Source organism: Miniopterus natalensis, chromosome 1 (assembly GCF_054644295.1).
Source record: "Miniopterus natalensis isolate mMinNat1 chromosome 1, mMinNat1.hap1, whole genome shotgun sequence".
NCBI lineage: Eukaryota > Metazoa > Chordata > Mammalia > Chiroptera > Miniopteridae > Miniopterus > Miniopterus natalensis.
In genome coordinates, this window is record NC_142081.1 from 22,232,550 (window position 1) to 22,255,154 (window position 22,605).

General features: G+C 45.5%; 1 protein-coding gene across 1 annotated transcript in view; it reads right to left on the reverse strand.

The window, feature by feature from the left end:
- Positions 1-22,605, reverse strand: part of RGS6 (regulator of G protein signaling 6) — a 101,206-nt gene that overhangs the window by 26,599 nt on the left and 52,002 nt on the right. Inside the window, exons 6-12 of the mRNA XM_016208144.2 lie at positions 20,665-20,741; positions 18,236-18,317; positions 16,770-16,844; positions 15,022-15,120; positions 14,611-14,672; positions 6,479-6,589; positions 1,344-1,469 (exon numbers count right to left, since the gene is read on the reverse strand). Coding sequence (XP_016063630.2) covers positions 1,344-1,469; positions 6,479-6,589; positions 14,611-14,672; positions 15,022-15,120; positions 16,770-16,844; positions 18,236-18,317; positions 20,665-20,741 — 632 coding nt within the window. The remainder of the gene's footprint in view (positions 1-1,343; positions 1,470-6,478; positions 6,590-14,610; positions 14,673-15,021; positions 15,121-16,769; positions 16,845-18,235; positions 18,318-20,664; positions 20,742-22,605) is intronic.

The window sequence follows — 22,605 nt, forward strand, 5'->3', positions numbered from 1 at the left end:
ACCAGGAATTGAACCCAGATCGCCTGGGTCCTAAGTCGATGCTCAACCGCTGAGCCACGCCTGGCCAGGCCATCCCTCCCTTTTAAAAACACTTCTAAAATGGTTATTAGAGTTTGTACTTCTTTATATTCATTTAATGATGTAATAGTTTTTTTGTGTTTTTTCCTCATGGACCCACAGGGTTGTTGTAGGGGAAGATCATGCATCTTGGCTTCCTTGCATCCCTCAGCAAATGTTCGTGGGGCTCGGCGTGGTGTAGGTGTGTGATAAATATCATTTGATTGATACATGGGACTGATATGGTCTGTCTCCAAATATACCATATGGCCTTTGCACATTAACACTGGAGTGGACAGTGTTTTACCCGCAGTAGATACTTTGACTTTTAAAAGTTCAAAAACATTTTAAAAAGTTAATAAAGCTGCTCTTCAAAAAAGTGCCACTGGAAGATGGGCATTAACCTGCATATAAAAGAGAACCTGGTACCAAGAAAAACAGAGATTCCTACCTTCCCCACTGAGAAGTCACCAGTTGGCTAAGATCACTAAATGGTCTTAGATACATTACATGTTCCATAGGTCTCTGCCTTTACCTCGAATACAGTGAAAGCCTGAATGAAATCCAATTTTTCATAAACGTGGGCCCTTTCTCTTTTTAATGCACCCTCTTTCCTTCCTCTCTCAAGGGACCTCATGTTTTGAAAGCCTTACTTTTCCTACTGAACAGTAATTATTAATACATCAATACTTTTCCCCTTATCATGATGAGTCATAGACCAATAGTCACAGCAGATGTTCCACTGGCATCAGGTGACCAGAATAATCACGAGAGTTGATAGAATTCCCCACCCCCAAAAAAGCATGTTTTAATTAGTGTTTATAGTTATGTCTGCAGTTATTGAGTGACATTTACTCTTAAGGCCACAAACCCCCATTTCCTTCTGCTTGGCCTGTCACATATTCAGGACCCCAGACTTGGGAAGTTCTGGAAAATAGGGTATCTGAGCTCTTTCCTCTGAAACTCTACAGCCCTATGGTTTTAGTTAAAGGTGGTGTCATCAGATCCATTTGGCTATTTACTTGTCATTGGAGACATGTTTCCAACAACTTGAGGAAATGCCACCTGAACTTGAGGAACAATAAATGTTGGTGCTGGTAGGTGCTAATATGGTGACAGCCAAGCTGCAGATAAAGTTTTTCGTTTCCATTTCAACCTTCGCCAGATTAGCTGCAAATTGAGTTCGAACCCTAACATTTTATGGGCAAAGGGAGGCAGAAAGAGAGGCTGATTATGCAAATTTCTTCACACACTCTGCACACAGCTCAAACCTTCGCGAGGTTTACCTGAGGTTTTCTGAACTGAATTCGGACTCCAGGAAGCGTAGAAACTGGTCCCGCCCAACTTGGTCCTTCAGCATCTCGTCGAAAGAGAAGCCCCATCTCTTTACTCGCTGCTGGCTGGGCTCTTTGCTTTTGGAGGGGTGGGGGAAACAAAGGTTTAAAAAGCGATTAATACCAAACATAAACCTGTGTCATGTTCTCTCCAGCAAGTCAAATCAGTTTTGCTGCCACATGCCAAAGGGAAATTTCACCAACTTAAGTGATAGACTCTGTAAAAACCTGTACAAACTCTCGATGCAGACTTCTGCACACCAATATCAGCCAATGGTAAAAAGTCTCTTTAAGGAAGGCACTTAGGGCAGGGTCACCGGGAGCCATGCCCAGGGGCTCCTGTCCACAGGAGATACAACCCCACTGACTCGGCTCCTCTGGGCCATTCCTGTCAGTGGCAGGCCCAACTCCAGGCTCCATCATTTTTTAACCTTTTTTTTTTTAAATAACTGAGCATGCCTTGTGAATTCAACTACTCATCAAGGCATTGTCCCCACTTCTCACCCCTTCCTCAGTCCACAGGGGAGAAACAAAGTCCTGTTTCGATCTAAGTGACATATGACTGGTCAGAAATGAAACAACTCATCCAGGATAAAACCTATTCACTTGTTTAGAAGCAGAATGTTGTATTCATTTATCGATTTAACAACCACCTGCTCAGGGTTTATGATGTTCTAGGCAATTTATGTTTGTTAACTCACTGAGCCCTCACAACTACTCTGTAAAACATGTACTAGCACTGTCCCCATTGGACAGATGGGGAAACTGAGGCCCAGTGGCACTTTGCCCAAGGACACTTAGGGAGTGAGGGAGTCAAGACTCAAGTCCAGCCTGGCCAGGTGTGGCTCAGCAGTTGAGCATCGATCTGGGATCCAGGTGATTGGGGTTTGATTCCCGGTCAGGGCACATGCCCGGGTTGTGGGCTCGATCCCCAGTCGAGGGCGTGCAGGAGGCAGCCGATCAATGACTCTCATCAATGATGTTTCTCTCTCTCTCCCTCTCCTTTCTTCTCTCTGAAATCAATAAAGATATATTTAAAAAAAAAAAAAAAAGCCTCAAGTCCAGACAGTGCAGCTCCAGAGGGCAGCTCCTGACTCTGCTGTGCGTGTCACGTCCACATGACGCTTCTCAGACCCATGCCAGGGGTCGGGGGCGGGGGTCTGGGGTAGGGAAGACGGTGGTCTTATTCTTTTGGTTTTGGAAGATGCAACTATTTCCTTCATCTCCTGTCTTTCCACGTACACTTCACTTGCTGCATTTATTCCCCTGAGAGACGTGGGTCTAGCAGTGCTTATTTTCTCTCTTTTTAAAAATCAACACGTATTTTTCATTATTTCTAACAGACATTAAGTAAAGAAAATAGTTTCCTTGTGTTATGGAGTTGACGTAGTCTCAATATCTATCTTAGAGAATGACACTTAAGAAAGGACAACAGAGCATGTGTGTTGAGAGGTTTGGAACGACAGCTCTAGAGCGGCGCCGCCCGCAGAACCGCCTGCGAGGCCGGGGATGCTCTGTGCCTGTGCTCGCAACGTGGGAGCCACTAGCCACACGTGGCTCTTGACAACTTAGTATGTGGGTGGTGTGACCAAGAAACGGAATCTTTAATTTTAAATAATTAAAGTTTAAATCGAAGTGGCCGCGTGTGGTCAGTGTCTACCGAATTGGGAAGCACAGCTCTGGACTTACACGGTTCGAGCCCAACCCTTCTATTTCTGCACCATTAGACACAAGCAGCAGCAGCGTCTTCCGATTCCGAGATCGTGTGCCGGGCTCTCGTGCACAGCTCTGCATCTCCAGGCTCGGCCCACTGGAGCCACAGCGGAAGACCAAGTCCTCCAGGTGGACCAGTGGGGAATTCTATGAAAGTTCTTCCAAACCCCAGGCTGGGCTTTTCACGGCCAAAAAGACAGGTCCTGGATTCTCTCAAACTCAAGCCATGGAACCAATCCCACTCAACAGAACTCAAGGAGAAAAAAAGCACTGCTTGTAAAGAAATCCCTCTAGGGTGGAGCAGCAAATGTAAGCTGGAGAGAGGCAGCCTCTCGTCTCTTTCTGCCAGGGTCATGCTGTCATCAGGGATGGGCTCAATCATCTGCTTTTTGCCAGCCAAGGTCGCAGGGCTCTGTAGGGACGGTGCTGGTGGCCGCCACACACTGGTCAAAGGCTGTGCCCAGAGAGCCAAGTGTGGAAAGTCTCTCAGCGTTTGTGGTGATTGCCTCTTGGACTCCTACCCACCACCAGTGCCACTGTTTTCTGGTACCCAAACAGAGTCCTCATTCACTCCACCAGGTTCATTGGTGGTGGCGGGGGTGGGAGAAGGGCCATTTTGAGGCAGGCCAGAAAGCTTGGGGTGTCATGCTAGATGGAGAATCAGAGGTCAGGACATCCAGAGAGCTGCAAGGTCAGCCTTCAGCAGAAACAAGGTCCGGAGAGACAGGAGGCCTTGGTGAGGTAGTTCCTAGGGTTATTGTAACAAGGACCAACTACCTGGGTGGCTTAAAGTAGTAAAAAATTATCCTCTCAGGGTTCTGGGGTGAGAAGTCTGAAATGCAGGTGTTGGCAGGGCCACACTCTCTCTGAAGGCCGTCTTTCTGTTAGCTTCTGGTGTAGCCACCAGTCCCAATCCGAGAGGGGATCCAGTCTGTCAGCCTGTCCTTGGGCCTTGAGAGGAATCTTGCCAATTTACCTGTGTCCTCCCACTAACACACTCAGGGGAAGCCCTACAGCCTCATGAACTGCTCAGAGGACAGCTTGCGGGGGAACTCTGTGAACCACACCAGGAATTTTCACACTGTGTGTGCCTCAGAATTGCTTAGAATGCTTGCTGCAACCGCCCCCCCAGAACCACCCCCAGGGCATCTGTGTTTTTAATGAGCATCTCGGGTGATTCTGACACACCCTGTGTTTTGAGAACCAGTGACCCACACAATAGCTGAGGGAGCCCTCACCAGCTACTGACATAGTCCATCTGGACCAGGGCTGCACATTAGAATCACTTGGGGCGATGTCAAAAAAATACCAATGCCTCACTTCAGAAATTCTGATTTAACTGCTCCGGAGAGGGAACTAGGCGTTCGTAATTTTAAAAAATAAATGCTCCAGGTGATTCTAATTTATGGCCAGAGAGTTGAAAGCTAAGATCTTCATTTATGACAACCCGCAGTCCCCCAAATTGTTGGGTATATGAAAAGACCGATCTGCTGTGAACAATGACTGGAATAATGAAACGATGATTAGAAACAACACTTCTCTGATCAATGACCACCTGTGAAACAGGCTAAGCTGCAGAAATTGAGGAGAAATATGAAAAAAAATCCATATCCCACCCTCAGGGGAAACATCACTAGAACAGAGCAGGCTACTAAGGTAGAGAAGCCCAAGAAATATTAAGAATTCCCAGAAATGAAAAGCGTGATTGTCACCACCCCTCCCAACACCCAGTAGAAAAAGAAAAACTCGTTCAAGTATAAAATCACAGAATGGACATCATTGAAAACAAAACTGTGACTCTGAGGAGTAATTTGGGGAATTCCATCCTTGAATACAGAATAAAAAGGGAAATAGAGAAAAGATGCGATATGGCTGCTGCATCCCAGAGGCCCAGAATTCCTATAAAAAGACTCCCTGAAAAGAGTAGATAGTATGGGGGGAACCATAGCAGCGATTAAAAAAAATGGAAAAAAACCTATCCTGAGTTAAAAAGATTTAAGGTCTTGGATCAGATTAGAAGGAAGGACCCAGGGCATGTTTATTTAATAAAAAGTCAGGTCCAAAGAACTTCATATGTATTTATGTCCTAACAACTTAGCAGCTCTGGGAAGCACAGGCACATTGAAAGGACGATGACCAGGTTTGCTCCCTTTCTAAGGAAACGCGCGCGCCGCGGAGCAGCGCTCATCTCCTCAGGCTTGGCAAGGGGTGGGCCCGCCGCTCGCTTCCTGCTCCGCGCTAGTGTTTGCACGGGCTTGCTTTCATCACAGCCAGCTGCTCTGAAAAGCCAGATCTGCGGAGATATGACATCCCCGGAGGGAATGGAATGTGGCCGAGTGTTGAAGACAGTGAACAGCCTTAACTAGTGGCTTGTGCAGCATCTGACGTATGTCACGCCCGCGTCACTGCGTCTCCCTGAGACTCAGACCGCCCTGTGGCAGCCCTGTGAGGTCCCTGCAGGGGCGCGGGCCGCCCCGGTGCGGCTTGGGAACCATGGCATTAGGCTATAAGCAAAGCTCTTTCCAGAAAATGGCATTGGGCTGGAGGAAAGGATTTCCTTCGTTATGTATGTCTGACTAGTTTAAACTTTTTATAATAAGTATCTATGCCTTTTATTACTTTGTATAAGGTTTTTCCATTTCAAGAAAAGAATTCAGAAAAAGAGCAAGAGTGAAAGTGAGTGAGGGATGTAAGGAATGAGGAACAGCGCCGAGGGTGCCCAGGGCCACCATGCCAGAGCTGACTGTGCCTTTCCTTCTGCATCTGTGAGCGCGGCCCAGTCTGGGCTTCGGCTCCGCAGCTACTGAGCAAACACACCGGCTTCCCTCACGAGTAAGACGCTACTGGGTGGAGTCACCTCGCTCAGGTACTTGAGAGGAGCAGTGATGAAAACCACGGCTCTGGAGCCCTCTGCTGGGTCCAATCCTAACTCTGCCACCTACTCACTGTGTGACCTTGAGCAAGTTCACTAACTCCTCTGAGCCTCAGCTTCCTCATCTGTTCAATGGTGAAAATAATAATAATTACTTGTTGTGGGATTCCGTGTAAGACACTTATTATTACTGTTGCTGCTGTCTAATATATAGATATATAAAACAACAAATTGGCCAACGGATTCGTTTCCTCTGGCAATCAGAGCTGGGAAATGGGAGGGACTGTCCCTGTTATTATGACATGTGAAGGGTCAGAGAGAGGTCAGAGGGAAGGCACAAGGATCCACGTACAAACCGAACTATGAGGGAGGTAGAAACCATGAGCAAGCAGAACTCGGTGGGGAGGTTACTTGAGGGTTTTCTGTTCAGATGATAAAGTCAAATTAAGATCGGGATAATGTAATCTCACAATCACATACTTTTTTCTTTTTTTTCTTTTACCTCATCTCTATGTCCCACAAAGCCATATCGTCACTGATCCAGGGATTGGACGGCTCGGCTGGCGTTATCAAAGGATCATATTCCACATACTGTTCCGTGTAAGCAATTAAGCTGCAGGAGGGAAGCAGAGCGGAGAATGCTGCTGATTTCCTGTAAAAACTTTTATTCTGTTTCATACAAACATTATATCAGTCTTAATATAATTCTAAACAAAAGGGGAAAAATTACCACCACTCCCACTTTTGACAAATTCCCTTGTTTGCTGCTGAGCTAAGTAGCATATTACCTTTTTCAAGTGTTCCTACAAATCTATAAAACATCTAGCAATAATTTTCCTTAACTTAAACACATCAGGTAATTAATTAATCAGTTGTCTCCCTGTCCGCAGAGTTCTGAATCTTCTTGCTCCAACTGGACTGTCTGCTCTATAGACCTGATGCAAAATCATCCTGAGACCTCCTTCACTTTTGTGTTGAAGCCCTTGTTTCCTGGATTCCATGTCTGTCTATTGGGTTTACTCCCTCGTTATGTGGAAGCACATCCTTTAATAGTTTCCCAAGAAGCTTTTACTTTACCTTTATACTTGACTGATAGTGCTGGACACTGAACCCAGGGTTAAAAATAATTTTCTTTCAGAATTTTGAAGGCATTGCTCTACTTTTTTTTTTTTTTTTTTTTGTCATTCAGTGTTACTCTTGAGAAGTCTGGATCCATTTTGATTCTAAACCGTTTCTTTTCTCTCTGGGAACTTAGAGTCTTCTCTTTATTGCTATAGTGGTCTGGAATTTCACCATGGCCTTTGCTGATTGTTTTTGCTCACTGTGCTGGGTACAATGTGTAATATATTTCCCATAAAAATTATTTCTTTGTTAATGTCATACCATTCATTTTTCCTTTCTATAATTCTTTTTAGTTAACTATGGAACATCTTGAATGGATTGATAATCTAATTTTCCTAAGTTTTCCCTCCCATTTTTTATCCTTTTGTCTTTTTATTTGAAAGTTCTTTCAACCTTTCTCTTTATTTAATTTGAGGTACCATTTTCTTAACTTTCCAGAGTTCACTCTTGTTTATCATAGTATCTAGTTTTTGTTTTATGGATGGAATATCTTCTCATATCTCTGAGGATATGAATTCTATATTTTTATTTTCAGTTTCTTCTGTTTCTGGAGTCATTCCTCCAAGTCCCTGTTTTGTTTGTTTCGATTTCACTCCTTCACGTTGGGGTTTATCTTGAGTGCTTGAAAAACCTCTGGACATTCCTTTGTGCTTAAGTGTGAGGTACTAAAACCTGCTTGGAGGCTCAGTGTGTGGGGGCAGGACCTGCCGACTGATGGGCTTCATTGTTGGGTCACTGGGCAGCTTGCCCATGTTTTCACTAAAGCTCCAACGAGGGATCTGGGGTCTGTCTTCTGAGGACATCTATTTTTCTCTAGGACAAGGTAGGCAAACTTTTTCTGGAATATCCAGATAATACATATTTTAGGCTCTGCAGGTCAGATGGTATCTGTCGCAACTACTCAGCTCTTCTTTTGCAGCACAAAAACAGCCACAGACAATTCTCAAATGAATGCATGTGACTCTGTTCCAATGAAACTTTATTTGCCAAAAGAGTGGAGTGGATTTGGCCCATGGGTTGTAGTTTACCAGTCTCTTGCCTGTGGGCATATACATCTGGCTCTTGGAGGGCTGAGAGCGAGGCAGGGGAGAGGTCGAGGGTCCCACAGTTCAGTATATAGATCTTTTATTAATTCTCTTGCTTTTAGCGGGCCCTTCATGATGTGATGTGCCTGAGTTCTGAACTGACGGGGTTCAATTTCTCCAGAGAATAAACTGCCTATCCCCTATGGTGGTAGTTCCTGGGAGAAATGGTCTTCTAGTGGGGCAGGGATCTAAGAATACACGCTTGAACTCATCACCCAATTAAAAAAGTAAAACATTACAAATAGAGAGAGAGGCTTAAGATTATGCTCCCCAATTCCTTAAAATTTCAATCTTCAACAAATTTTTTGAAACCATTAATTAAATAATTCATTGACTTTGAGTTCATACCATTTTTATTCATTTACTGATATGTTGCTCTTGGGGAGGGAGAGAAGAGAAACGTATGTCCACAATATTGTCTTGAGTGAATTTATTATAATTTATATAATCACTTCCTTTATATTAGACTGACTTTTAATTTCTTTAGTACACACAGTGCTCACATTGGATTTTCCATCTTCTGGGCTATTTATTTAGAATTGACATCCACAAGTAGGATGACTGGGCCAAACGGTATGGATATTTTTATGGTTATTGACCTACGTAGGGGGGAAAAACTTTCCCCATGCACTGCCAACTTGAGTGTCATGTTTCCTCGGCAATGGGAAATTCAGTGAAGGATGGCTTGCAGGGATTGGTCAGGGGAAAACGAGGCATGGATGTAAAGCACCCTAGGATAGTGACCATCATTCCTACTTTAGAAATAAAATTAAAATGTGCTAAAACACTCATTAGGAAACCAGGGCCTCTAAACAGGAAGGAACCCGGGGGCTGCATGTGGAAAGGGGGGAACAGGAGAGTACGTTAGCACCCCCTTTGGTAGGCGTAGTTTCTAAGTGATGATGAATAAACAGAGCCGGGCAGGAAGGGGGTCCGAGCAGGAAGGGGAATGAAAAGCGGAGCAACAGCATAGACAGGGCGGAAGAAAGTTTAGTTCTCATCATTAATTCATTAATCTAATTTGTTTTTCCCATTGTAGAAGGTGGAGGAGGGGAGAGAATAGAAAGAGAGAACTCCTTAGTTGTAGGTCACTCAAAGAAAATATAATCAACAGAGAATCTCAGAACGAGTGGGGGGTGTGAAGGTGAATCTAGCCCCTCAGAAAGGAGCATACGCCAGGCCCGGCACTGCAGCCCTTCTAGATCATGATCTGCATGCAGTCCCCTGGCTATAATTTTACCTCTCATCTTTTCTTTTCTGTCACCTAAGATGGACTGGGAGAAGAGAGAAGCAAGGACCCCCAAGTGTCTGGAATCACATCAAAGCAAAGTTGTAATGACCTCTTTGGCTCCTTTCTTCCCTCACCCGAAACTATTATTAGACATTAAGTTCATGGATTTCTATCACCCCAGCAGGTTTTTAATAGACCCTAAGGGCATGCAGTCCCTTACTATCTTATCTCATTTTATTAATTACATTTCACGATCACTGAGGGTCAGGAGGCAGAGGGGGAACCAGCATCCAATTTCAAGGAACAGCAGCGATCTCGAGATGGGCAAGATGATGATAAAAAATCAATTCAGCCTTCAGCTGTGATGCACAAATGGCTCCCAGGGTAGGGTAAGGATGAGCCGAGCACAGGAGCAGACACACAAGGACACAACTTGATTTCTCCGTGTGTGGCAGTGTGGTGTGATTCCTGCAGTGACCTGCTCAGTGCCACTACAGGTGGGGAGAAGTCTCTGGGGATACCTAGCAAAACACAGAGACTTTTCCAGAACATTTGGAACTAAAATGTGGATTTTTGCATTCTCAAAGTTTTGAATACAAAAGGCTCCTTGAGGACTCTCAAAGAAGAGTAAGCTCTCTTTTATTTTGCAACTTAAATTGTTGACAGAACATAGGTGAGACAGGTGACCAAAGGGCCTCTTTCTACAATGAAATAAACTCTGTGCCTCAAGGCTCATTGTCTCTTATTCAAAAGAGCAGACATCTCAGAGAAGATTCTTGCATTAGGATCAAGGCTAAGGAATTTGGTTATTTGATTTCCTATTGTGATAGATCAATGTAAAAAAATGAAGTCTGTTTCCCTAGCCCTTGACTCTGGGCTGGGCTTGTGACTTGCTTTAGCCAATGAAACACGGGGAAGTGATGGAGTGCCAGTTCTAAGCCTCAAGTAGCTGGACATGCTTCTCCTCTCTTTTTTGGAATCTGCTATCCTCATGTGAATAAGATCAAACTAGCCTGCTGGAGGATGAGAGACCATGTGAGGAGAGCCCAGTTGTCTCAGCTGATGTCATTCTAAACTAGCTGAAGCCAAACATGTGAGAGCGCCCAGCCAAGATCACCGAGCTGCCTACTCAATGCACAGATACTAAGGGAATTGCAAGAGAGGCAGCTGGCTCATAGACACATGAGCAGCAGTAAGTTGCTGTTGTTTAAAGCCACTATATTTTTGAGGTGGTTTGTTACGCAGCAATAGCTAACTGATACATGTGGTCTGCCACAGATTGAAAATGGGAGTTGGTAAGGGATGAGGAAGGGCTACTAGAGACAAGTATGTTGACAGGAACCAGAAAACAAACCAACAACTAAAAAGCAGAAACAAAGACTCAAAGAACATAATGGCCTGTGGCTCTTTAGGGAAAGGGAAGCAGTTGGTGGCACTTCATAAGACCCTGGCCACTGACAGAGTTTTAAAGTACAGTGTAAAGACATGGACTCTGAGTCATCCAGAAAAAGTAACTGAAATATGTGTCCTTTCTTTAAGAAGGCACATGCATGACCCTATTGAAGACAGAATCTCATTTAAAATAGTTAAAATAAAAACTTGAGGTGTTAAGCATCATTTATCTGGAGAACTCATTTGTGTGAGCAAGGACTGTACTTCCTGATGCAAAAATTAGGTAATATCTCAGACTGGCTTTTGTGTTGTTTCCAGGTGTAAAAGGCAGCCTAGGACATATAGTTTGGTTGTCATGACGTTGGCATTTTGGGAACATTTAACCACTCATGGGGACAATGGGACAGAATAGTTGAAACTGAGATGACCTGAGAAAATTTGTGCAGAAAAGCCAGCCTCTTCATGCACAGACCTCCCTCCCCCAAAGACACCACATTATTAGTGCCATAAGAGGCAGCCAAGGGGGACAGACCTGTGGATGACAGGGCCACCCTTAGGCAGTACGCGGGGCTCTCTGTCTAGGAGACTGAGAAGAAAGCCAGAGGGAAGAACCACATGTGCACAAAACTGCCACCTGCAGGGCCAGCCGCACTCCATGGCCTGCCCTTTGTTTGTTCCTCTGAACACCATACACCCAGTCATTCCATCTCATGCACTTGAGTTTGTTCCTTTCCAAAGCACCATTTAGCACCACACTGGAAAATAATAATCAGCATTCACATTCACTGTATGTGTAGTAAGTGCGAAGGACTGGACCAAGGGCACGCCGTGGACTAACTCATGAACCCTATATTAAGTACCACTGCTCTCTCCCCTTTAAAGAGACAGGATCCAAACCCAATGGCTGGCTGCACCTCTGCCCCCTAAATTGTTCTGTTCTGCCCTTTAGTTCGCAAAGTTTCTCTGTTCCCTTCCTGGCTGGACCTGGCGGCACCCTTTGACCAGGCCCTGACTCTGGCCTTTGGAGAACTGGACTTTCACATTCACCTGCCCTCCCACCTCTCCCAACATCAGTGCTGAGGGAGCAAAGTGGAAAAATGGGTGGAACTGTTCTCAGGGGGTTGAGGCCCTTTGCCTGATGGTTTCTGGCTAATTATCACCACTCCCCTGGAACAGGCCCAGGAGATCAGGTCTGCCCGGGGATGTGTGTGCCCACCTGAGATAGCTCAGCTTTCACTTCTGGTGAGCTGAGCAGTCGCACCCAAGGCCAGCTGCCAGCGCCACCTCCCTGCCCCCCACCCCTGCAGAACCGCTGACAGACCAAGGCTCTAGGCTGCTTTATCTCCTGCTAACACCCGCTCCTCTCCCTCCTCCTCTCTATCTGGGAGTTTCCTTGTGGCTCTAATGAAAAACCCTTGTGTCACATTGAAAAGTTGCCAGTTATTGCTGCTGGGAATAAAATCCAGTCTCTGCTGGGCGGAGACACAGGAGAGCTTCCAACTGCGGAGGGAGGAGTGGCTGGTTGGACTAATCTCTTCAAGGTGAGTGGCCTCTCACTCTAATGAGATGGCGCCAGGTGGGGCCCCTCTCGAGACAGCCAGAAAACAAACAAACAATGGGCCCTGCCAGGCTCCCTCCCCGTCCTCGGCTGTCTCTCTTCTCTTATCAGCACACCAGCCGGCAAGCGTGGGCCTCCCTCATGCAGACCTGTTCAGGCTCTTTCCTCACGGCCCCAGGATAGGGCAAAGCTGGCGTCCCTTCTGAGGGAGCTCTCAGGTCAGTCTAAGTGTGGACAATGGCTTCACCGAATCCTCAGAGACCCGGTCAGTCCACTGGTTCAAAATACACGTTCCTGCCCTAGTTGGTTGGCTCAGTAGTTACAGTGTTGGCCTGAGGACTGAAGGGTCCCAGGTTCAATTCCAGCCAAGGGCACGTACATACCTCGGTTGCAGGCTTGATCCCTGGCCTGGTTGGGGCACATGCAGGAGGCAACCAATTGATGTGTCTCTCTCACATCGATGTCTCTCTCTCTCTCTCTCTCTCTCTCTCTCTCCCTTCCACTCTCTCTGAAAAGCAATGGAAAAAATATCCTCAGGTGAGGATTTAAAAATAATTCCTTAGATCTACCTGAAACCACTGAACCCCAATCTCCAGAGCTAGGGTTTGGGGATCTCCATCTTTACTCTTCCCCCATCTGGGTCATCATGCTCCAAACCCCTGGACCTGAGCAACTGGCCCCCAGGAAAGATGCTCCCACACACTCTCCTGGGGTTGCAAACTCCAAAGTGCCCTGTGAAGGCCAGGCATTGCTGGCCCCAACCCTCGCAGTCTGCCAGGACAGCCACTCCTGTCTCTTGTTCACAGAGAAAGAAGCTCCAGTTCCTCACACCAAAGGAATCGAGGTCATCCCGGCTGTGTCACTCACCAGTACTCTTCTGGGACAAAGGCAACCACAGCAAGATTTAAAAAGCATTTTAGAGCTGGGTACTCCCAAGCCCCACGGTATGATAGTGGGGTGCGGAGGCTTTTCAGCCTGTAGGGTCAGGGGAAACTGCGAGTCCAGCACAATCTGTGTCTTGGTGTAAGATGAGCTCCGGCTGTGGCCACCTTCCGAAGCATTTGCTCAGTGATTCTCAATAGGGCCGATTCTACCCTCCCAGGGGACATTTGGCAACATCTGCAGACATGCTTGGTTGTCATAAATGTGAGGTGGGGTTTTGGCATCTAGTAGACAGAGGTCAGGGATGCTGCTAAGTATCCTATAATGCACAGGACAGCCTCCTGCAACAAAGAAGTCTTTGGCTCAGGACATCAATAGTGACACTACTGAGAAACTCTGGGAGAGATACGAGATGCCATCAGACACATGGCCAAGTCCTTGGCTACCTGAAGGCAGAGCGCTAATTCAGGTGTTGGGTTTGGGAGTGAGGTACTCTTAGCCTCAATCTGTTATTTATCTAGAAGGAAGGGACCAGCAGAGAAAGGCTTACAGGTTGAACACACATCCAGCCTCCTGTGTGAGCTGGGCTTAAAGACCCTTTTACTCTGATATCCAATGAATACTAGGACCCAGCTTAAGCCCTTGATCCTTCCGATATAGGTCATCACTTTGACGATAGCACATAGACCAAAAAACGTTCAGTTTTGGGGCTGCCTGACCAGATTTATTCCATACAGTTTCCCCAGGTGGTCTCCCCTCTTCACTGAGAGTTCAAACACAGACCATTTAGCTGATAAAATTGAATCTCCCACAAGTTAATGGAGTGGAACCAGCTCCTGGTGCAGATTGTAGCACAAATGCTGCCGTGGAAGCCAGGCTGGAGTGCCAATATGTTCTTTACAGTTGATTCGATGCAGTTCAGTGGTTGATGGTGTGTGGAGGCGGAACGCCTCCCCGTGGCCCAGTCCCCTCCTGTTTGCTCGGCTAGCACAGTCTCTTTCCCCCTATAAAGTGGATCTGGGCATTTTACAGCTGAAAAGGGAGCCATTCCATTTAAATTAATCAAGGGGCTGAAGGCAAAGGCACATTTTGTAGCTTTTAAGGACATTGACCTTGATTGACAAGGTCCCATGGCTTGGACCCTCCCTCCCAAAGCTTTAGCAACAGAACATTTCTTGACATCACTCATGCAGGTCTGCTGTCTTAGTTGTACTCACTTGGGCCTGTGGTTTTTCCACGCATCAGTTTAAGGGATGCCTATGGTCTGTCTCTGAGCATGGCACACATTTATTAGCCATAACCCTGTAACATTTCTCCTTTGTTAAATTAAAAGAAACTAGTAATTTTACTAAGGGAAAACCTACCTTTCAGCCACTTTTGACATTTTTAAACAATGTCTGTCAATCTGTGCATTCAAAAACGTTATCTAGGGAAAGACAGAACAGAGGTGTTAAGACCAAACTAGAATTTTCCCCCCCTTTCACCCCAGGAACCCAAATCCTGTATTTCTACCAAGATTCTAACACCTGTTCTCGACAGACTTCAGCTCTCCAGCAACCATTTGGCCTTTTGAAAATTCCTACCTCCGTGAGGATACGCAATACACCTATGTCATATATTCTCTAGTGCTGTGCTATAGCTTAGCACTCAAAGGTTCAAGCTGGGTTCTACTGTGGTTTCCAGGAGCTCAAAGCTCACTCAGCAATCAGAGGTGAACACTGAAAGGGTTTCCATCTGGCCACGTCTCCTGGGAGGGCAGGAGTCAGTTCATTCACCTGTTTCCGGATGTCTTCTTTTGTAGTTTTCCTGATTGGCTGACTGGGTATGTGCACAGGGCTCTGCGACTGGGACTCATCTGTCACGCCATACACCGACTACAGAAGGAGCAAGAAAATGGAATCATGCACCCTCAGAGTTGAAGGGGACCTTGGGGGTGAGCCAGCTCAACCACTTGTCCGATGCTCCTAATCCCAACAATGAATGATCAGCCTCTGCTTGAATTTCCCCAGTGATGGGAATTCTGTCTCTGAGGCAGCCCTGTCCCATTAGTGGGTTACCACTGCTAGAAAATCCTTCCTTTTATTGAGCTGAAACTGTCTCCTTGTGTATCAGTGTTTCTCGAAACATGGTCCATAGACCATGTGCAAAGAATTATCTGGGGGTACTTGGTAAAGATGTACATTGCTGAGCCCCCAAGGACCTACTGAGTCAGAATCTTTGTGGGTGGGGCTTACGAATCTGTACTTTTATCAAATGCCCCAAGTGATTCTGAGACACAAGATAGTTCAAGAACAATTGCTGAAGGTTAGGCACAAAGATCCCGTCTAGACTCTGTTGGTCTGCCAATGACATACCCATCTAGTACAACTTGAGATGGCAGGGTTTCAGATTTTTTGTTTTTAAACTAAACAGTTTTCTGGCCTCAGTTTCTCCACATGCCCACAGCTATGGCTACTTTTCATAATTCTTTGTGTTAGAGACAGATTAAAGACAATCTTTTCTTTGGGAAGAAACAAAACCTCAAAGGGCATACAATGCATAGCTGAAATCAGATAGGGCACAGAGAGGGTAGATGTGGAATCCATGAAATTCTGGAATAAAATGCTAATATAATTAGGAGACCCTTAAAGATTAAATGAGGCCATTATAAGAGTAACATTATAAAATATAATATGGTGAGTGGGTATCACTAACTCAGCGAAGACTAAAATATGTAAGTAGATTCAAGAAGTTGAGATACACACACACACACACACACACATATATATCTATATATCATGTCATATATATATATGAGAAAATGAAAGGATTGGTCATCTAGGACACATCTCTAACCTTCTGAAATTAATAGTATGGAGGACAGATATGTTCTCCCACAATATGGTCCCTGGTGCTGCTGTGAGGGTGGGATGTACTGATTGTGGCTCAGACTAAGTGTGGACCCTTGGGTACCCCATGGCCACTGCCCCTTTGGTATAGTGTACACAAGTGATCATTGGCTCATTCCCAGTTGGGCAAGATGACGATTTGAGTGTGGATGACCTAGCCATACTAAAAGACTTTCGAAGTACTGAGCTCACTTTCAACAGTGGGGTTTCCATACTTCTTGTTCCTTTAGTTTCCTTTCCTCCCTGCCTCCTCCAGGAAGCCAACTGCTGCTCACCCTTGAGACCTTGGCGCACTTGAGCTGGCTTTGGGAGCCCTTGGGAGGCCCTGGTCTGGCGCCCCCTCCTGGCACTGCTGAGCCTCCTGCGCTCCCCTAATGCAGCCCTCCTGGCACTGCTGCCCATTGGCTTGTTTCATCCCTGCCAGGCTGTGGGCTTTGTGAAGGCTTATTTCAGCAGCAAGAAGGGTGCTAAGCACACATCAGCCACTCCACAAATATTTGTAGAATAAATGAATGAAATGGTTTCAAGGGACGAAATGGGGTAGAATTAACAAATAGCAAATTATTGTTTGAACAGTAGCAGAAATGAAAGGGCCATTCACATCAAGAATTTTTAATTCAGCTAAACTTGCGAACCTTTTTAACCTTTTGTGGGTTCTTCAAACGTCGACACTTTCTGATATCCATTTCTGTGGTGTTCACACAGCCTGGCTGAGAAAAAAAATCATCACATACATTACAGAGTGAAAATCACCCTTCCCAACTGACACTATCAGAGCCAATCTCTATCTTTCCCTCTACATATAATGCAGGATTACCTCCATTTTGCCATTTACAATTTTTTACAAAGATGTAAACATGTTCCTCTCTAGTGCTCTCATATGAGATATAAAAGCTTATATTATCTCAGGATGATATGTAGAGGGTATAGTGTTCCGTTTATAAGAGCAAGCTCATTATGCGAAGTGACAAGGTGGCTTTGGTCACAGCCCTTGTTATTTCATATGTCTAACTGACTAAAAACACTCCAGTATCGGAATGGGGAATTATTTCTTTAGCTTTGCTCTCTTAATCAGTTTTTAGGAAGGCTGAAATAGCTTATTCATTTTAGTTCCATTTCAGAAGGGAAATGCAAGATTTGTTCTAATAGTAAGAGATGAGAAATACAAACATCATGGATTTTGTATTTGTGAGTTTGCCTGCCTGCTAAGACTTATTTATAACCCCGAAGTTAATACTTGTGTTGCATCCATGATCATTCATGGGCATCTACAGAGCAACAAGAAATTTGAGTTTCCAATGTACATGTTCCCAGCTGAGGTTGAGTAAGGTGACACTCTGCCTTCTTGTTTCAACTTTCATACTGTAAATAAGTGTCCTTTTCAAGGTCTATTTAGTGCACATTTCTGTGTTTGTTTTTTTGTTGGTGACTTTGCTCTTTAAAGTGGCCTCAAGCATAGTGCTAAAGTGCTGCCCAGGGTTCCTTAGAGCAAGAAGCCACGATGTGCCTTACGGAGAAAATGTGTGTTAGATGAGCTTCTTCCTGGCATGAGACGTAGTGCTGTTGGCCGTGAGCTTGATGTTAATGAATCAACATTGTATAGTAAGGTGCCTTTAGACAGAAGCACACATTGAACAAGGTTAGGCATTGATCGGTTGATGCAGCGGTTCAATGCAGCGGGTCAGCAATGGTTCACGTTCACGGAGTCAGTGTTCATGGGTGCTTTTTGGAACGTAACCGTGAATTGCAAGAATCAGCTGCATTTGAAGTAGAATATTCTAAGATTTAGAGTTGAACCCCAGTAAATATGGAAATTGCTCATTTGGGGACTGCAAACTTCCGGGGCCCAGAGGTCCCAGGTGGAATTCCCGCAGCTCCCCATTTCCAATTCCATATTTTCATGGATGGGTAATTTATAAAAGGTAGAGCTGGCATGCACTCTGGGAAATCTACTGAGGTCATGTAAATGAGAGGCAAAACCATTTCACAAAGCTTCGTTTTCTTAAGAAGGAGACATCTGGTGGCTAAAGATGGTCATTTCTTTTAAGCGAAGGAAATGAGGAAATAAGAAAACCTAGGGAACCCAGCAGAGCTTTCTCACCACTGGCCTGTGGACATCCCAAAAGGCCCGCTCTTGACTATCCAGAATTTTCCTTTCTGTCTTGTCCTTTTTCCGATCAATCCTGAAAGAGGAAAGGAAGGAAATCAGAGGCTTTTGTCTTCTGTTTCCCCTGCTCCTAGGAGCTGAGAGCACACAGGACCGTTGGCACGTGTGTGGGCCCGGCTCTGCGCAGAGCTGCGAAACGTGGGTGCACAGCTACCTCAAGGGAACCTCAAGAGGTCCACACACGGCGAGAGAGCTTGCTTTAGGTTAGACTGCAAATTCCCACACACATGTGACAAGCACGGTGGGCCTAAGGAGAGCAGGAGCGCACTGTGCATTCGAATGGTAACGATCTGGATTATTGAGACCTGAGTCGTCACTGGCGTGCCCCCGCCCATCCAAGTGGATGCTGCGCACTCAAACGATAGGAAGGAACAGCCACAGGCCTGCAGCGTTTCATCTGCAAATTTGAAAGTTCGCTTCAGAGTCAGTAGAAATGTCTTCAAAATGCTGCAAGTATGTGTTTTACGAGTCACGTAAAGCATCTCTCTTTCTAAAGCAGAGTAACAGCCTTGGCGTGTGACAAGATTCAGAAGGCAAGTATCACGGGCCGCCACCCGGGGAGGCACAAACTGCGAGAGGGAAATTGCAGGTGACAAAGGCAGATTCTATGTTCTGACCAGGAACATAGATAAGGGGCTTTAAAATTAAAAAAAAGCCTGTGTTACTTCATATTACCTCTCCAAGCAAAAAGTATCTCAGATTAATTGCCGGGTAACTCCTGGTTCTGGGCTCTCTTGGGAGTACTTTAGTTTATTAGACTGAAATAAAGCCATAATCACCCTGTGATTTTTGTGATAATTACTGTGTACTTAAATGGCCCACAATTACAATGCAGTCACAAAGTTAATAAAAAAAAAAAAATCAAGAAATACCATATATGTACAAAGTGACGATCCCCCCTCCTTTTACAACATACGATGCTGTGTGGTTCTGGAAGTGCAATGAACGCTCCTCTTTGCCTCCCAGTGGCTTCTGAGAACACAGTTCAGCTCGATTCTGCCTCCTTCTCACCCGCTCATCCACCTCCCCTGCTCCCTTCTTCCTCAGGGGCCTGGGCTCCTGCTGCAGCTCAGCACCTAGTCCTGGGGTGCACCTCCCTCCGGGGCTGCTGGGAGCACTGGGGTGGACAGCAGGTGGCTGGAATCATGGGTGGGGGAAAGGCAGAGACTGCAGAGGGAGGGTGAGAGTCATGGCACTGTGCCTGCCACTGGGCCCAAAGACCTCATGCCATTTTCAGCCATATGTGTGATCAATGCTCACCCACACAGCCTGAGACTCGGCCCTAGGCCATGGGCTGCAATGCTGCCCAGAGAATGCAAAGGGGTCTCCTCCAGACCCCACAGAGGGCTCTGCTCAAGTGCAAACGGTGCCCAGAGGAAAGGGACTCGCTTCCCAGCTCAGTATCCCTTTCCCTCCCCTCCTCTTTTGTTAATCCTCCTGGCTAAACCATGGACCACTGCTGGAAAGGACAAGAGGGGACCCGACCTGAGCAAGTCCATGTCCCAGAATGAAAAGGGTCTGGTAGACAGACATGTTTGTGGCTGGGGGACTCTCACTGCCCATTTCTGTTTCCTTAGAGAAGAGGGAATTTCCACTCTACTCCCTGCAAGGGGAAAATGTGGGAAAACACTCCAACTTTTCTCCTTCTTTCATCTCGGGTCCTCCAGGGAGGAAGAGTGACAGCTTACTGGAGAAGCTGTCACAATTTGAAAGAAGAAACTGAGAAAGCTCAAGTTGGTTCTTTCTGAACGTCTGTTCTCTGCAGGCAGTAAGCTGACCAGGGTCAACTCTGCCCTGGTCGGGGGGCCTGAAGATAAGCAACTCTGCCCAGGATGGGTGACTTTACGTCATGTGCTATATCTAGCTTTTTTCAGTAATAATCTGACATTTTGGACTCCAAGTACCTGACTTCTGTGCCTCATTTTTGATTGGTTCTGAACCTCTGGGGAGGGGGTTTGGGGAGTGGCCACTTGTTGACCTCCCTAAAACTCCACCACGTTTTCCTATGAAGAAGGTATCTCCAGATCTATAGGTAAAGTCAGGCTGGTGTTTTTCAGCCTCAGCACAGAAGAAGAATCGAAAATCTCTTTGGGGACTACGTACATCTTCTTATAACAAGAGTTTTACATTCGGGAGGAACCCCATTGTCTGCTGGAACACACACTTTGGAAATCATTTTATAGTGCCATTGGTTACAGAGATGACCTTGATTTCGACTTAGTTGTTCTCCTGAGAGATGACAGTGACTAACCACAGCTGGCCGGCTGTAGAAGGAAACTTCACTTTGGCAATCCCACGCTCATACCCCCTCCAAATTCCAAAGGCTTTCTCTCTTTGCAAGGGTCTCTACCAAGTTCACCTACTTCACTTGTGCCTCTGCTTGCATAAAGATGAATTCCCACTTCCTTGCGAAGGCCCTCTGGAGTCTTGCTAAGTTTTCCTAATAGAAATGAAAATGAACAAGAAGGCATTAATCATTGTAAGTTTGCACATCAATACCTATGCTTATTACAGGGCAGCCATCTATTTTGTTTACTCCCAACAAAACAGCAGGGCTCTAGCTTAAATCCACTGGACATGAACCCAATTTGACTTTGCACCAGAGCCTGCTGTTACAGAGCAGAACTATTAATATTCATTCACACACCCGTTAAGTCCGAAGTCCCTGTGGTTCACCTGATTCCTTTCTTCTTATGTTTCACAAGAACACGACTCATGCAGCCCTTGTCATAAAGGCTACTGAAGATAGCGAGAATGGTTTGTGGCTATGCATGCGGGGTTTGGGGAAGGGACAAAGGGGTCTTTGCAACTTGCTGGACATCTCTGAGAGCAAAACTAAGAATGGGTTTCTCAAGACTCGGCTCCCAGCAGGGATCTTAGAAGGGGACAGGAAAGACAAGCCCAGAGGACTTGGCATTCTTGTCTTTCAAAGTCTAGGTTCACTAGTGGGGGGAAAAGGAGTATCTGTGTCTGTGATATTCATGGAAGGAAAACCCCAAAATAGAAAGGAAGAAAAGGCATGCAGGGTTGCTGTTAGAGGAAGAGGGAGGAAGGCTTTTCTCTAAGTCTGTAGACTTACCCGGTGGCACAATAGGACAGTGAGGAAGGGCAGTTGACAGGTGCCCTAATGATCCGCCTAATTCTGATGGAATGCAAGGCTGGAGCCTACATTATGCTGTGTGTTTTCATAAAGCTTATGCCAACACTAATTGATGACTCTCATTAGTGGATTATTAATATAAAAGGGGCCTCAGTTGAAGATCAACCCACATAAACTCAGTTATTATTAAGGCTTAGTGTACAAATGCCTCAACAAAACTGTCCTTTTGATTCTTCCATTGTTTATGGGAAGCAAAGCTGGTAATGCCTAAACGTCAGTCAATCGGGGAGCAGTTATGTAAATTATAGCACAGTCATAGCATGGAATACTAGGCAGCCACTAAAAATGATAATGTAGATTATTATTACTGACATGAAAAGATTCCCAACATACTTAACAGCATAAGACTGAGGAAAGAAGTGGCTTATACAGTAATGTTTATGGCCTGATTCAAGTATTTTTGTAAAGAAAAAAAATGTATGTACAGGAAAAAGCTTTGGGCAGCAGGATCATAGGTTCTTTTCTCTCCTTTCTTTGCTGTTTGAATTTTTGTTTTTACCAAGAGCATATATAATGATAAAATTACTGTGTTTTGAAAACAAAATACTTATTTTCATTTCTAACCACTTCCAGGCAGAACTTCAACCTGAAAGAACATTTTAATGCCAATTCTTCACAAATACCAAAGCAGCACATTATATGGCAAGAGAATTGAAAATGGAATAAAACACATTAGGAGTTGATGCTGCCTTGTTTCTGTTTAAGACCTTTTCTAAAACACGGTAAACAGAGAGACAGAGGATGGAGGGGCCACATGCCCCTGCAGTGTGGGGCTTTTCTACAGGTGGCATTAGGGAAGGGATGTAGTCATGCCGAGGTCAAAGCCCTTTGTGTGGGGTGCACACAGGGTAAGATAGCAGTCTTCTGAAAGAGGTTTTGGTGTGAACATAAGTTCTGACTTCTCTAATGGGATGACTTGGTTATATGGTAACTGCCTGTTTAAATTTATGAGACACTACAAACCGTTTCCCACAGTGGCCGTACCATTTTACGTTCCCACCAGTGATGTAGGAGAGTTCCAGTCGCTTCACACTCTCACCAGCGCTCGGCCTCATAGTTACTTTTGATTTTAGCCACCCTCATATGTGTGCAGGGGTATCTCGGCAGGGATTTAACCTGTGATTCCTTAATGGCTAACGATGTT